The 13,064-nt window shown below is 38.4% G+C and overlaps 1 protein-coding gene across 15 annotated transcripts in view; it reads right to left on the reverse strand.

The window, feature by feature from the left end:
- The window catches only part of LOC115232477 (disco-interacting protein 2 homolog A), a 262,193-nt gene extending 260,431 nt beyond the window's left edge, over nt 1-1,762 (reverse strand). For 8 of the 15 annotated variants that reach the window (XM_029802373.2, XM_029802369.2, XM_029802372.2 and 5 more), the window contains exon 1: nt 1,239-1,761. In XM_029802373.2, the coding sequence (XP_029658233.1) occupies nt 1,239-1,323 (85 nt within the window). In that variant the 5' untranslated portion in view covers nt 1,324-1,761. Of the gene's footprint in view, nt 1-1,238 lie in introns of all 15 variants that reach the window. The other 7 variants (XM_029802370.2, XM_029802375.2, XM_029802363.2 and 4 more) reach the window with 1 other exon arrangement.
- Nucleotides 1,763-13,064: the final 11,302 nt, after the last annotated feature.

A 13,064-nucleotide genomic window follows, 5' to 3' on the forward strand; every position in this document is an offset into this window, starting at 1 on the left:
CAGAACTGTGAGAAAATGTACTCAATAGAAATGTATGCATATGAGACTCAGACAAATGTGGCGTCACTGAAGCCGGGGTACCATTTTGGCGATGAAATTATTCTCAGAAGAGAAATAATAGAACCATTCTCTCTTTTATTAACAGTTAATGTGGCCATACACATACATACATCATACACACATCATACACACACACGCACACAAACACACACCTCAGTCAAACTGCTCTATTCGAGGAGAAACCGGACATAAAATGTCAATGAATCATATCTTAAGCTACATGATTCCAATTTTTCCCTTTTTGTGAATGTGTGAGAGAATATGAGTGATAGGAAATGTTCACTGAACAGAATTCAAATGCGACTCACTTCTTCGACAAGATATTTTCTCACTCAATTTATTAAATGTTTCTGTTTGAGAGAGAGATATTATATATTAACGTTATTGTTTTATATTATAATCATTATAATGAAAAATTCGGAAAATCCAGAATGTATCTCATTTAATAGTGGTGAGGAGAATATATTTAGTTTTTGTGAGTGTTTAATTTTATAGTAAAAGGAGGAAGTGAAGAAACGAGTTTCTGATATACAGAAAATATAGCTGAGATGTAATAGATATTATCACATACATTAAGAATAGATACTTTTAAAATTAATATAGAAAAAGTTACAAACATAGATCATTACTATTTCACACACACATATATATGTGCGTGTATATATATATGTATGTATGATTGTCGTGTTAGTGCGACATGAGCCGATGAAATATCTTAAAAGGGAAAGACAGAATATGCAGACGAAAATCTTAAGTTGAATATTTAGCCTAGTCTTATGTATGTCAGTAATGTCTGCAAATATTCACGGTAAACATTTTCACGCAGAAAACCGAATTCACAAATATATAATTATTCATTTAGCATCGCCGATTGCTGAATTCCTATTTTCATTACGATCAAACTCCTAAAAATCAACTGTAAATGACTAAGTGCGAAAATTATAAATAGTCAACAATCTTAAAAAGAAAGTAAAATGAGATTATATACATATATATCTATATATATAAATATATATATATATAAATATATATATATAATATGAGACACCTGGACTTCATGCCAAACGAAGACTGCTGTAACATAATTTGCAGTGTTAAAACTGCTGTAACATAAATTGTATTCTGAACAACAACAACGAGGGAGGAGGGGAATTTTTTTCAACGTCTCTCTAACCTACCTTCCGATAGTTCAAGATCCAATTCAGCAAGTTTTTCTTGAACATCTTCAGGAAGAGATGTTATGTCCACATCAATGTCTGCCATGGCTAGAGATATATTGCAGTTAATTCTTATTAATTTGTTTCTTTTCTTCTCTCTTTCTTTAAAACGTCCCTCTGTCTTTTAGTCTATCGCGTAGCCATCAATAGTCGCCATTTTGCTGTTTCCCCATCACTACACTCAAGTCTCGCGAGAACTGGCGTGGTCACAGACCAGATGCTCTCGGTGCTACTAGCCAGCCTTCACCATTTTTTCCACAACTCAAAATATAAAAATGATTTTTTTTTTTCTTTTTTACAACGAGTAAAAAGGCTTTGATTATCTGTTCTGGAGCTTTTCGTTTTTTCAGTTTTATTTTCTCCTGTTATTACATAAGCATTTCTAGCAAAAATTCTTCATATACTTCAATTTCTACCCCTCCCCTCATCTTTGGAAAGAATTTGTTGTAAGCGACTACCAATTATTCTATATCTACTCGTGCTCTGGAAATGTCATGGCAAACGGAAAAGTGGAGAGGGAGAGAGACATATTGAGAAAGCTGAGTTGTGAGAGGGAAGGGGAAGAGAGTGTAAAGGAAAGAGGAGGATAAACAGACAGACAGACAGACAGAAGGAGTGGGGGGATGGTAGTGTTAAGAATTATAATTCAGAAACAAGACTGAATTATAAAATGTGGTGGATACATACATTTATGCATATGTATATGTATCAATGTGCTTGGATGTCTGCATATGTGTGTGTATATATATATATATATATATATGCATACACATATATATGCTCTCTTACATAGACACACACATATATAAGAGCACACACACACAGGCCATTATTCTAATCATCTTTACCGACAAAACTCTTAGTATTTTAACTCCATGGAATAAGGTCGCAATATTTCAATTGCTAGGTCAAAAACAATCTTGAACAGTTTTTTTCCCCTTACACAACCCATACGCATTCTTTTCTTAACATATATTAGGTTATAACTAATCTCTATTTTTTATTTATTTATTTATTTATTTGTTTTGCCTTGCTTATTTTATTTCTTTTATTTATCATTTGAGACTTTTACCCTTAATTATTGCTTTAACAGACGCTCACGTTTTGGGGGAATTCTATCACTACTAATTCTGCCGGATTGCTTTGCTGTGGCTAGTTTATTCTACTCATGAACTAGATGGTTTGGGACAGCTACTATCACCAAATTAGATTATCTTTCCTAATCCAAAATATGGACTAGGCAAAGATAATTATGATTTCTTACACAGGCCAAAGGAAAATTGTGATGTTCATGCTTTTCCTAAGGGCATGACTAACATAACTGAAATGAATTGACTTAAACTGAGAATCTAAACCAGCCTGCAGAATCAAATAATAATAATGAAAAGAAATATATAGGGAATAGCTATTTATTCTATTTGTTTTCATGTTTCCCTTTTTAGTTTTTTTTTTTTCCTATTTTAATTTTGCAGTGAATCATAAAAACAAAATCCATAACAAACACCATCACTATCACCACAACTATCTTCATCATTACCATTGACAACTGCAATATTATCAGCAGTTCAATCTTTACACTTAATCATTTGTTTCTATCTGCTTGTATTCTATTAAACAGATTTCAGGTTGATGATAACAGCAAAATATATAAATAGTTGCTCCTGCTAGTCAAATGTAAATATCCAATTCACACACACATATGTGCGCATGTGTATATATATATATATATATATACACACGTGTGCATGTATATATATATATATATATTATATATATATATATATATATATATATATATATATATATGTGGAAGAGGTAGACCCAGGAAAACCTGGGTCGAGGTGGTGAAGCACGACCTTCGAACTCTAGGTCTCACCAAGGAAATGACCAGAGACCGAGACCTATGGAAGTATGCTGTGCGTGAGAAGACCCGGCAAAACCAGTGAGAACAATCAAAATCAAATCATATATCAGAAAGCAGGGGTTAAGTGACCCATCCGTTCGTGTCCGCTGTCAGCCTCGTCTGGCACCCGTGCCGGTGATACGTAAAAGCACCATTCGCTTGTGGCCGTTTGCCAGCTCTGCCTGGCCCCGTGTCGGTGGCACGTAAAAGCACCATCCGTTCGTGTTCGTTGCCAGCCTCGCCTGGCCCCGTGCCGGTGACACGTAAAAGCACCGTCCGTTCGTGGCCGTTTGCCAGCTTTGTCTGGCCCCGTGTCGGTGGCACGTAAAAGCACCGTCCGTTCGTGGCCGTTTGCCAGCTCTATCTGGCCCCGTGTCGGTGGCACGTAAAAGCACCATCCGTTCGTGTCCGTTGCCAGCCTCGGCTGGCCCCCGTGCCGGTGACACGTAAAAGCACCGTCCGCTCGTGGCCGTTTTCCAGCTCTGTCTGGCAACCATGTCGGTGGCACGTAAAAGCACCATCCGTTCGCGTCCGTTGCCAGCCTCGGCTGGCCCCCGTGCCGGTGACACGTAAAAGCACCGTCCGTTCGTGGCCGTTTGCCAGCTCTGTCTGGCCCCGTGTCGGTGGCACGTAAAAGCACCATCCGTTCGTGTCCGTTGCCAGCATCGCTTGGCCCCGTGCCGGTGACACGTAAAAGCACCATCCGTTCGTGGCCGTTCGCCAGCTCTGTCTGGCACCTGTGCAGTGGCACGTAAAAAACACCCACTACACTCGCGGAGTGGTTGGCGTTAGGAAGGGCATCCAGCCGTAGAAACACTGCCAGATCTGACTGGGCCTGACGAAGCCTTCCAGCTTCACAGACCCCAGTTGACCCGTCCAACCCATGCTAGCATGGAAAGCGGACGCTAAACGATGATGATGATGATGATGATGATGGTTGGTGTTAGAAGAGGCATCCAGCTGAAAAAACCAAACCAAAACAGACAGTGCAGTTTGGTGCAGTCCTCTGGCTTGCCAGCTCCTATCAAACTGTCCAACCCATGCCATCATGGAAGACAGGCATTAGATGATGGTAATGATGTATATAATCTAAACTTGTATGAAAGGAAAACAAATTCCAAAAATTCAGAGTATAGTAAATAATGAGAATATATAATTTACATATATATTTACCAATACTTTTTTGTACATAGAGTAAATGTGGTTTCTTTGTTGTAGTTTAATTAATAATGTTAGTGTTTAATCCTTCCTAGAATTAAGATTGAATGAATGTGGTGATAACTAAGGTATGTATGTTCCCAAATAACACTTTAGTGCTGTTGACACCTCTGGATTGAATGGTACTGCCCAGGTGTCGAAACCATAGTGATATTCGTGGGGCAGCTGGGGATGGAGGTATGTTGGATTGTTGGTATGGGTTATAATATTGTATGTGCAGAATAGTTTTATGTGATATATATATATATATATATATTACACATGATCACATGACTGACCAGGCTATCAGATATTGTTAAACATCACTGGTTACAATGCGCTAGTGCATTATTTTAGCCTTCAAATGATGCCACCCTGCTGGCTAGACAAACAGGTCAACAATCTCCCTGATCAAAGGGGGACTGGAGCAAGGTGAAATGAATCATTTTTCTCAAGAACACAATGTGCTACCCAGTGAGGGCATCAAACCCACAACTTACTAATATATATATATATGCACTAACAGTACCTCAGATAATGGAAATGGTGAAGTGTTTGATTCCCATCAAAGTGTACAAGAGTTCATATCACATCACTACTCATTGTGCACTGCCAAGACTTGTTGACCAAAAAGAATAGCTAACACTCCCTTTTGTAAATAGCAAGAGCATTGTATAATTAACAAGTATTTTATTGGCTTGTCATATTATGTTCATGAGTTCATATATACCAGAGGAAGCTAATGGGATATTGTGTCAACTACTAAGCTTCAGTCCAGCATACCAACTATTTCAGTTGACCTGACTTTTAAACCTGAACACTGCTCTGATTATGGGCCGCTTGTGATGCAGGTGCACACAATTCATTCTACATCAAATTTATATGTGCTGCCAAATAATTGTAGCTCTTAGCTCCCATGAGAAAAAGTGGGATGTTTAAAGTAACATACTCTTTTATTGGCTCAGGCTGGTTACCTCTATCCCAGCTTGGAAAAATAGTCAGTATATTTAATGATTGTGGAACAAATGACAGGTTCCACAACTTTGTTTCATTTATCAACTGAAACTCTCTCTAACCTACAAGATTCATAGCTGACCAGATACATTCCAGTCAAAAATTTCCCAACTCCTGTCTACTATCCATCTCCTCTGTCCATGTTACACTCAACTCTCTACTCAAACTTCACTCTGAAAGGTGGCATCTAAACATATGTAGACTCCACTTTTCCTGTCACCCACCTCTTTCATTTGAATATCAGTTAAAACTTCTGGTTAGTGTTATTTGAAGTTTCATTCTCTCATTTCCCCAATTAGATACGCTTCCTCTGTAACTCTCTGAATATCCCAAACCACCAGCAACTGTTTAACCACTTCTCTTCCTGTACTGAAAGCATATCTTATTTCACTCCACTTTACTCCATTATCCTCAGTAACTTTAGTACTCACAACTTCCCATGGTTCTCAGGCTCATCCCACATCAATGCTATCAGTGCAGAAGTCAAATCTTTTTTTCTAATTTTCAACCCTCTACTTTTATTTGCTTCATCCCATACTTAAATCACCGACCTACAGAGAGATACTTCAAACACCCTTCGTCTCCAAACTTAGTCCAACCAAACTATAGCTATCTCATCATCATCATCATCATTTAACGTCCGTTTTCCATGCTAGCAAGGGTTGGACGGTTTTGACTGAGGGCTGGCAACCAGATGGCTGCACCAGGCTCCAGTCTTGATCTGGCAGAGTTTCTACAGCTGGATGCCCTTCCTAACGCCAACCACTCTGAGAGTGTAGTGGGTGCTTTTTACGTGCCATCTGCATGGGTGCCAGTCAGGCGGTACTGGCAATGACTTCGCTCGAATCTTTTTACACATGCCACCGACACAGGTGCCAGTGAAGCGACGTTGGTAACGATCACACTCGAATGGTGCCCTTTTACGTGGCACAACCACTATTTTGTTTAGTATGTGTGCTAAAAACTACCCAACACACATCCACATAAGGCACAATGTCTCCCCACCCCATCAGACTTAATAGCACTGACTGGCTGGAGCTCCATCAGAGTCATGCCAGTTATCATTGGCAAAATACATGCATCACTTCTAACTCATCTAAGTACCAATTACGCACTGGAATCGATATAATCGACTTAATGCCTTCTTGTTTGTCCCCTCTGTGTGTAGCCCCTTGTGGGCAGTAAAGAAATAAGAAACATTTAGGCAACTAACTGAAACAAACCTTTTGTGCACCCTTCAAGTGCAATACAACAAGAGTAACAAGTGGTTAGAAATGGTAGTAGAGAAGATATGGTTTATGGGAAATATTAGTATGGAGCAGAATGGAGAGGGGGTAAGGTGAGAGATTGAGATGGCTCTGGAAGGATAGAGCAGAAGGTAAGGAGAAAATATGTAAAGTGTAGGAGTGGTGAGGAAGGAGATGTAGAGGGTACATATCAGTGGCTATAGTGAGCAGGGCTGGATGGTATATATGAGGGGGTTCTGAGAATCAAAGCAGATATGAGGTGTTAAATGGATTATAGCAGAGTAGAAAGATAACTGAAGGCACAGAAGGAAGACAATCACTGAATTAGTCTGATTAGGGAAGAAACAATAATGGGAAGCAAGTAGCTGGTGGCCAAAAAAAGTAGGAGGAGCAATATACTGTATTTCAACATGTATAAGGAACCCATTTTGTCAAAAATTAGGTTAAAAATATGGGAGTTTCTTACACATGGATAGTATTATAATTCTTTACACAACCTTTTTTTCCAAATTTTAAGCACCAAAAATTAGGGGGCTCCTTACACATGTTAAAATACAGCATATCACTAATGTTTTCTAGTGATTACAGTCACCAGGTAGGGCCATAGACAGAGAAGTGATGGAGGGTTGGATGTTAGGGGAATGAGATGTGAGGGACACTTGATAGGGCAGAATGGGTTACAAGCATAACCAGAATGCTTTTAGGGAATAATCTTTCCTATGGTGGACAGATCTTGTCAAAAATAGGGAATCACTTATCATCTCTGAATATATTCATATGTATGTATATATGTATCATTATCTCTTACTACTTTTCTATCATTATGTGTGTGCGTGCATATGTGTGTGTGTGCATATAAAGTTAAATTAGAATAACCAAAGTCTTAGTAAGTAGGAAAGCAGACAAAATCTGTCATTCATGAGCACCTGGTAAAGCTTGCGTACACAAATCGCTATGATGTTTGGGTACCACATGAGTTGAGTGAGAAGAACCTTTTGGATCGCATTTCCATCTGTGATTCCCATTATAAACGGAATGAAAACGCGCCTTTTTTAAAGCAAATTGTGACAGGTGATGAGAAATGGATTATCTACCGAGATGTTCAGAGAAAGCAATCTTGGATTAAGCGACATGAGCCACCCTTAGCCACCCCAAAAGCAGGTCTTCACCCTAAAAAAGTCTTGCTTTGTGTCTGGTGGGATTGGAAAGGAATTCTGTACTATGAGCTTCTCCCAAGTAACCAGACAATTCATTCTGAGAAATACTGCTCACAACTGGACGAGTTAAAAGCAGCAATTCAATAGAAATGTTCAGAATTGGCCAACAGGAAGGGTGTTGTTTTCCAACATGATAATGCAAAACTGCACATTTCTTTGGGAACCAGACAAAAATTGCTGCAGCTCAGCTGGGATGTGTTACCCCATCCTCCATATTCACCAGATATTGCTCCTTCAGATTTCCATTTATTCAGGTCTCTGCAGAATAGTCTTAATGGTAAAAATTTCAATTCCTTGATGAATTCTTTGCCATGAAACCACCTCAGTTCTGGGAAGAGGGTATTTTCAAGTTAAAGGAAAGATGGAGATGCATTGTGCAACAAAGTGGTTCATATTTGGTTGATTAAAAGTGTAATGGCAAGTATTTATTGACCATTTTCTTTCCTTTAAAAATCGGTACAAACTTTCTGGACAACCCAAAGGCATAGGTAGAAACTCTATAAGATGTACCCAGTGTAAGTTATGGACACATAAGAGGTGCAGCAATATCAAAGGAAGACTAAATGGGAAGGTAGTTTTTGTATGTGGCAGATGCTCAGGAGCAATAAACACAGAAAATGTGCAGAGAACAACTTCCACCACATTCCAAACTAGAAGTTGTTGATAGCTTCCGTTACCTAGGTGACCAAGTCAGTAGTGGGGGAGGGTTTCGCTGAAAGTGTAGCTGCTAGAATAAGAATTACCTGGGCAAAGTTCAGAGAGCTCTTACCGCTGCTGGTGACAAAGGGCCTCTCGCTCAGAGTAAAAGGTAGACTGTATGACGCATGTGTATGAACAGCCATGCTACACGGCAGTGAAACATGGGTTGTGACTGCTGAAGACATGCGTAAGCTCACAAGGAATGAAGCCAGTATACTCCAATGGATGTGTAATGTCAATGTGCATACTCGACAGAATGTTAGTACCTTGAGAGAAAAGTTGGACCTAAGAAGCATCAGATGTGGTGCGCAAGAGAGACGACTGCGCTGGTATGGTCATGTGGCAAGAATAGATGTGGATAGCTGTGTGAAAAGGTGCCACACCCTAGTGGTTGAGGGAACCTGTGGAAGAGGTAGATCCAAGAAGACCTGGAATGAGGTGGTGAAGCATGACCTTCGAACATTGGGCCTCACCAAGGCAATGACTAGTGACTGAACCTATTAGTCTATTAGTCTCTTTTGCTGAGCTGCTAAGTTACAGGGACATAAACACACCAACACCAGTTGTCAAGTGGTGGTGGAGGACAAACACAGGGTCAAAGACATGCACACACACACACATACATACAACAGGCTTCTTTCAGTTTCTCTCGACCAAATCCACTTACAAGGCTTTACTTGACCCAAGTAGAAGACAGTGGCCCAAGGTGCCACACAGTGGGACTAAACCTGGAACTATGTGGTTGGGAAGTAAACCCCTTACCACACAGCCACACACGTATATATGTATATATGTATATATGTATATATGCATATATATATATATATATATATATATATATATGTGTGTGTGTGTGTATGTATGTATGTATGTGTGCTTTTGCGTTTGCTCTGCCATCGCTTAACAACCAGAGTTCATTTGTTTACATCCCCATAACTTAGATGTTTGGTAAAAGAGACCAATAGAATAAGTACCAGACCTAAAAAATAAATATGCTGAAGTTAATTTGTCCAACTAAACCCTTCAAAGCAGTGCTTCAGTATGAGTGACTGAAGTGAAAAAAGGGATAAAAGGGAGAAGACGGACCTTCATTAATGAGTTTGGTTTATTACCAAAGACTTTGTCTCCACATGATTTTATGGGAGTTAACCAATCTGGCAGAGTCTCTTCCATTCCAGAGTATTGAAAATAGATGGAAATAACATGTATTAAATATAAATGAAAAATGTCTTTTTTTCTGTAGATTTGATTACCATAGCTACTTGATTACCAATAGCTTATCGTTATTTTATGGTAGTTATACTGAAATCACTAATGTCCATGAGAAAAAAAAAACATAAACATCATATAACCTCATTTATCTACCCTAAAAACTGAGGTTCTGTGCCATTGTAACAAATCAATATATTATGGAGAATCTTGCTAATACTGGAACAACCATCCACAGATTTGGTTTTTGGAATCAGAAAAAGGAGTTTAGTCAGTTGCTTGAGAGAAGAGACAGAGTGGGGAAGTGGCCGTGTCAGCCAAGGGAAGGAGAAAGAAGTCTTCTGGTGAGAAGGAAGCTAATATTACAAGCAGGCTTACACACATTCACACCACACACAATATTACAAAATCTGTGTATACATATAAGCAAATATATATGTACGTTTTTACAGCCACATATACATACAACTGACAGGATTTTCATTTATATACAATTAGATTGTTTTTCATTTTATAGCTTGTATTAAGTTGGTACAAAAGCATATATATATATACAATTATACAAATATTAAGTAGTAGTAATTCACTGAAGTTACGACAAAAACAAAGATAAACCAGCTGCAAAAAAAAATAAAATAAAGCTGTTTAAAGTTAAACAGTCAAAGTATCAATGTTTTTCCTTTAAGCTCTCCTCCAGATCATTTCTGTTCAAAGAAAATAAATAATGGGAATATATAGTCTTTTATTTGTTTACCTCTTTCACTCATTAGACTGCAGCCATGCTGGGAGAACTGCCTTTAAGGTTTCCATCAACCAAATCAATCCCAGTACATATTTTTAAGTTTAGTACTTATTTTATCAGTTTCTTTTAGCTGAACTGCTAAGTTACAGAAATATATATAAACCAATACTGGTGTCAAGTAGTGAGAGACAAACACAAACCTACATGCATACATGTGTGCTCATACATACATACATACATGATGGCTGCTCCCTCGTTATCAAGTATGGCCATTGCATGAAGCTTAACTGTTATTGGTGCTGTGATCAAGTGTGACTTTTTAGCCCAGCTAAAGATCTACAATGTCTTGTACAGAAATGGCAGGTAAAACCTTTACCGGCAATAGCCAGATGTAGTTGTAACTGGGCTTCACGTACCTTTGCATGTCGTTTAAGTCCTCCTGCCAAATTACACTCTCTTCCACATGTGTAACAGATATGATTAGTATGGTGTGTAGAACCACCACATACAGACATACATACATACATACATACATACATACATACATCTCCCGTGCCGGTGGCACGTAAAAAGCACCATCCGACCATGGCCGTTTGCCAACCCCGTCTGACATCTGTGCCGGTGGCACGTAAAAAGCACCCACTACACTCACGGAGTGGTTGGCGTTAGGAAGGGCATCCAGCCATAGAAACATTGCCAGATCAGACTGCGCCTGGTGCAGCCTTCTAGCTTCCCATACCCCAGTTGAACTGTCCAACCCATGCTAGCATGGAAAGCGGACGCTAAATGATGATGATGATGATACATACTGGTGTTGGTGTGTTTATGTCCCTGTAACTTAGCAGCTCAGCAAAAGAGACTAATAGAATAAGTACCAAGTTTTAAAATAATGGAGTCGATTCTTCATGGTGGTACCCCAGCATGGCCACAACATTGTCACATCATTAGTCAACCTTGGTGCCATGCAACAGATCTGAACTGGAAGGCACATAGTTGCAAAGTGAGCTTCTTAACCATCCACCCAGGCTTATTGAATAAAAAAAATGCGATGCCAGGGAAATAAAATACTTACAGTTAGAAGCTGAAACTATGTTAAGAGCATAACTTTGTGAATAATTACATCACTCACGAACAATCATTTTATTTTTGTTGTGTGATTAATTTTTTCAGGAATTCCATACTTTTTTAAACTCATTATTTTCAGCTTCTGAAGTATCAAACACTTGAGAGTCAAATTTTCCTAAGCTGCATTACTCAGCACTACTCATTCCACCCATATTTCTTCCTCTTGTCATTTTTATTATGTCACATTTAATAACCCTACACTAAACATTTTTTTCAAACCTATCTGCCTCTGGAACGCTGTTCTGGGTTTTTTTTTTTCTGTATGAACTATCTTGTGGTTAAAACTGGATACCAAACCACATGCCCTTCACAATTTGATGAGTGGGGTCCCCAACTTCTGGAACAAAATTAATAAGATTTCCACACTGGAATATGAAAAATTATTCAACAGTCAATAATTTGATATAATCCATTTAACCATTATGTGTTAACCATGTTTAGAACAGATACAAACCAATGAATATATTGGGGGTTCATTATGTGAAACAAACCTAACTAAACATTACATGTCAAAACTAAATCCAAGGTTTTAGAAGAGATTGAAATATAAAAATATTGGCTACAATTGTCTTGTTGCAATTTTCTGAATTTGTGAAACCATTTATCCATGCCATTCTAAGAATCTGATAAGGTGAATGAGAAAGCAAAGCATTCATAGTTGTGTAACATTTACATTTTATTTCATTTTAAAACATTAAATTAGTTTTGGTAGTCTTTCTTTGCTAATGGCTGTTCTTGCATGGATCAAGAAGCTTACACAAAATTAAAAAACACTTTTTGTTCTTTTCTTTCTATTTTGTACCATTTTTTCCATGCAAGCATGAATGGGATGCTTTTTGCAATTTTGGATTTCAACGTATAATTTCTTGGAACTATTGTTTTTTATATATGGATACCCTTTTTCTTAGCAAATCAGTTAAACAGGAATGGAACATGTTATTAGCTCAACTGACTAGATTGTTTCTTCTATCACATCTACAAGAGATTACTTTTCTGAAAAAACAAGCTGTGAACCACCCTTTCATCAAACCCATCCTCATTGTCCTCTTCTCTTCTCATCATCTCTAAATTGCCTCTACACACAGCCCTACAAATTAAACATTTCACCCAAATTTTCTTCCCCAGAGCTGCAACTCTCTAAAGTACTTTCCATGTTCATACTTTTGGAAGAGAAGTTCAACTTGATCCTCAGCTACATTGACCTTACTGACCTGGAAAAATTGATAGTGACTCTGGATATTGCCTAAATAATAAAACAAAATAATGTGCCTTGCAAAAGGCATAACATAGTCATCATTATCATGATTTAATGTCCATTGTTCATGCTGGCATAAGTTGGATGGTTTGGCATGGAGATGGCTAGCAGGGAGTTGTCCAAACTCCAACTGTCTGTTCTGACATGGTTTTTACTGCTGGATGCCAACCACTTAGCAG

Source organism: Octopus sinensis, linkage group LG2 (genome assembly GCF_006345805.1).
Source record: "Octopus sinensis linkage group LG2, ASM634580v1, whole genome shotgun sequence".
Lineage (NCBI taxonomy): Eukaryota > Metazoa > Mollusca > Cephalopoda > Octopoda > Octopodidae > Octopus > Octopus sinensis.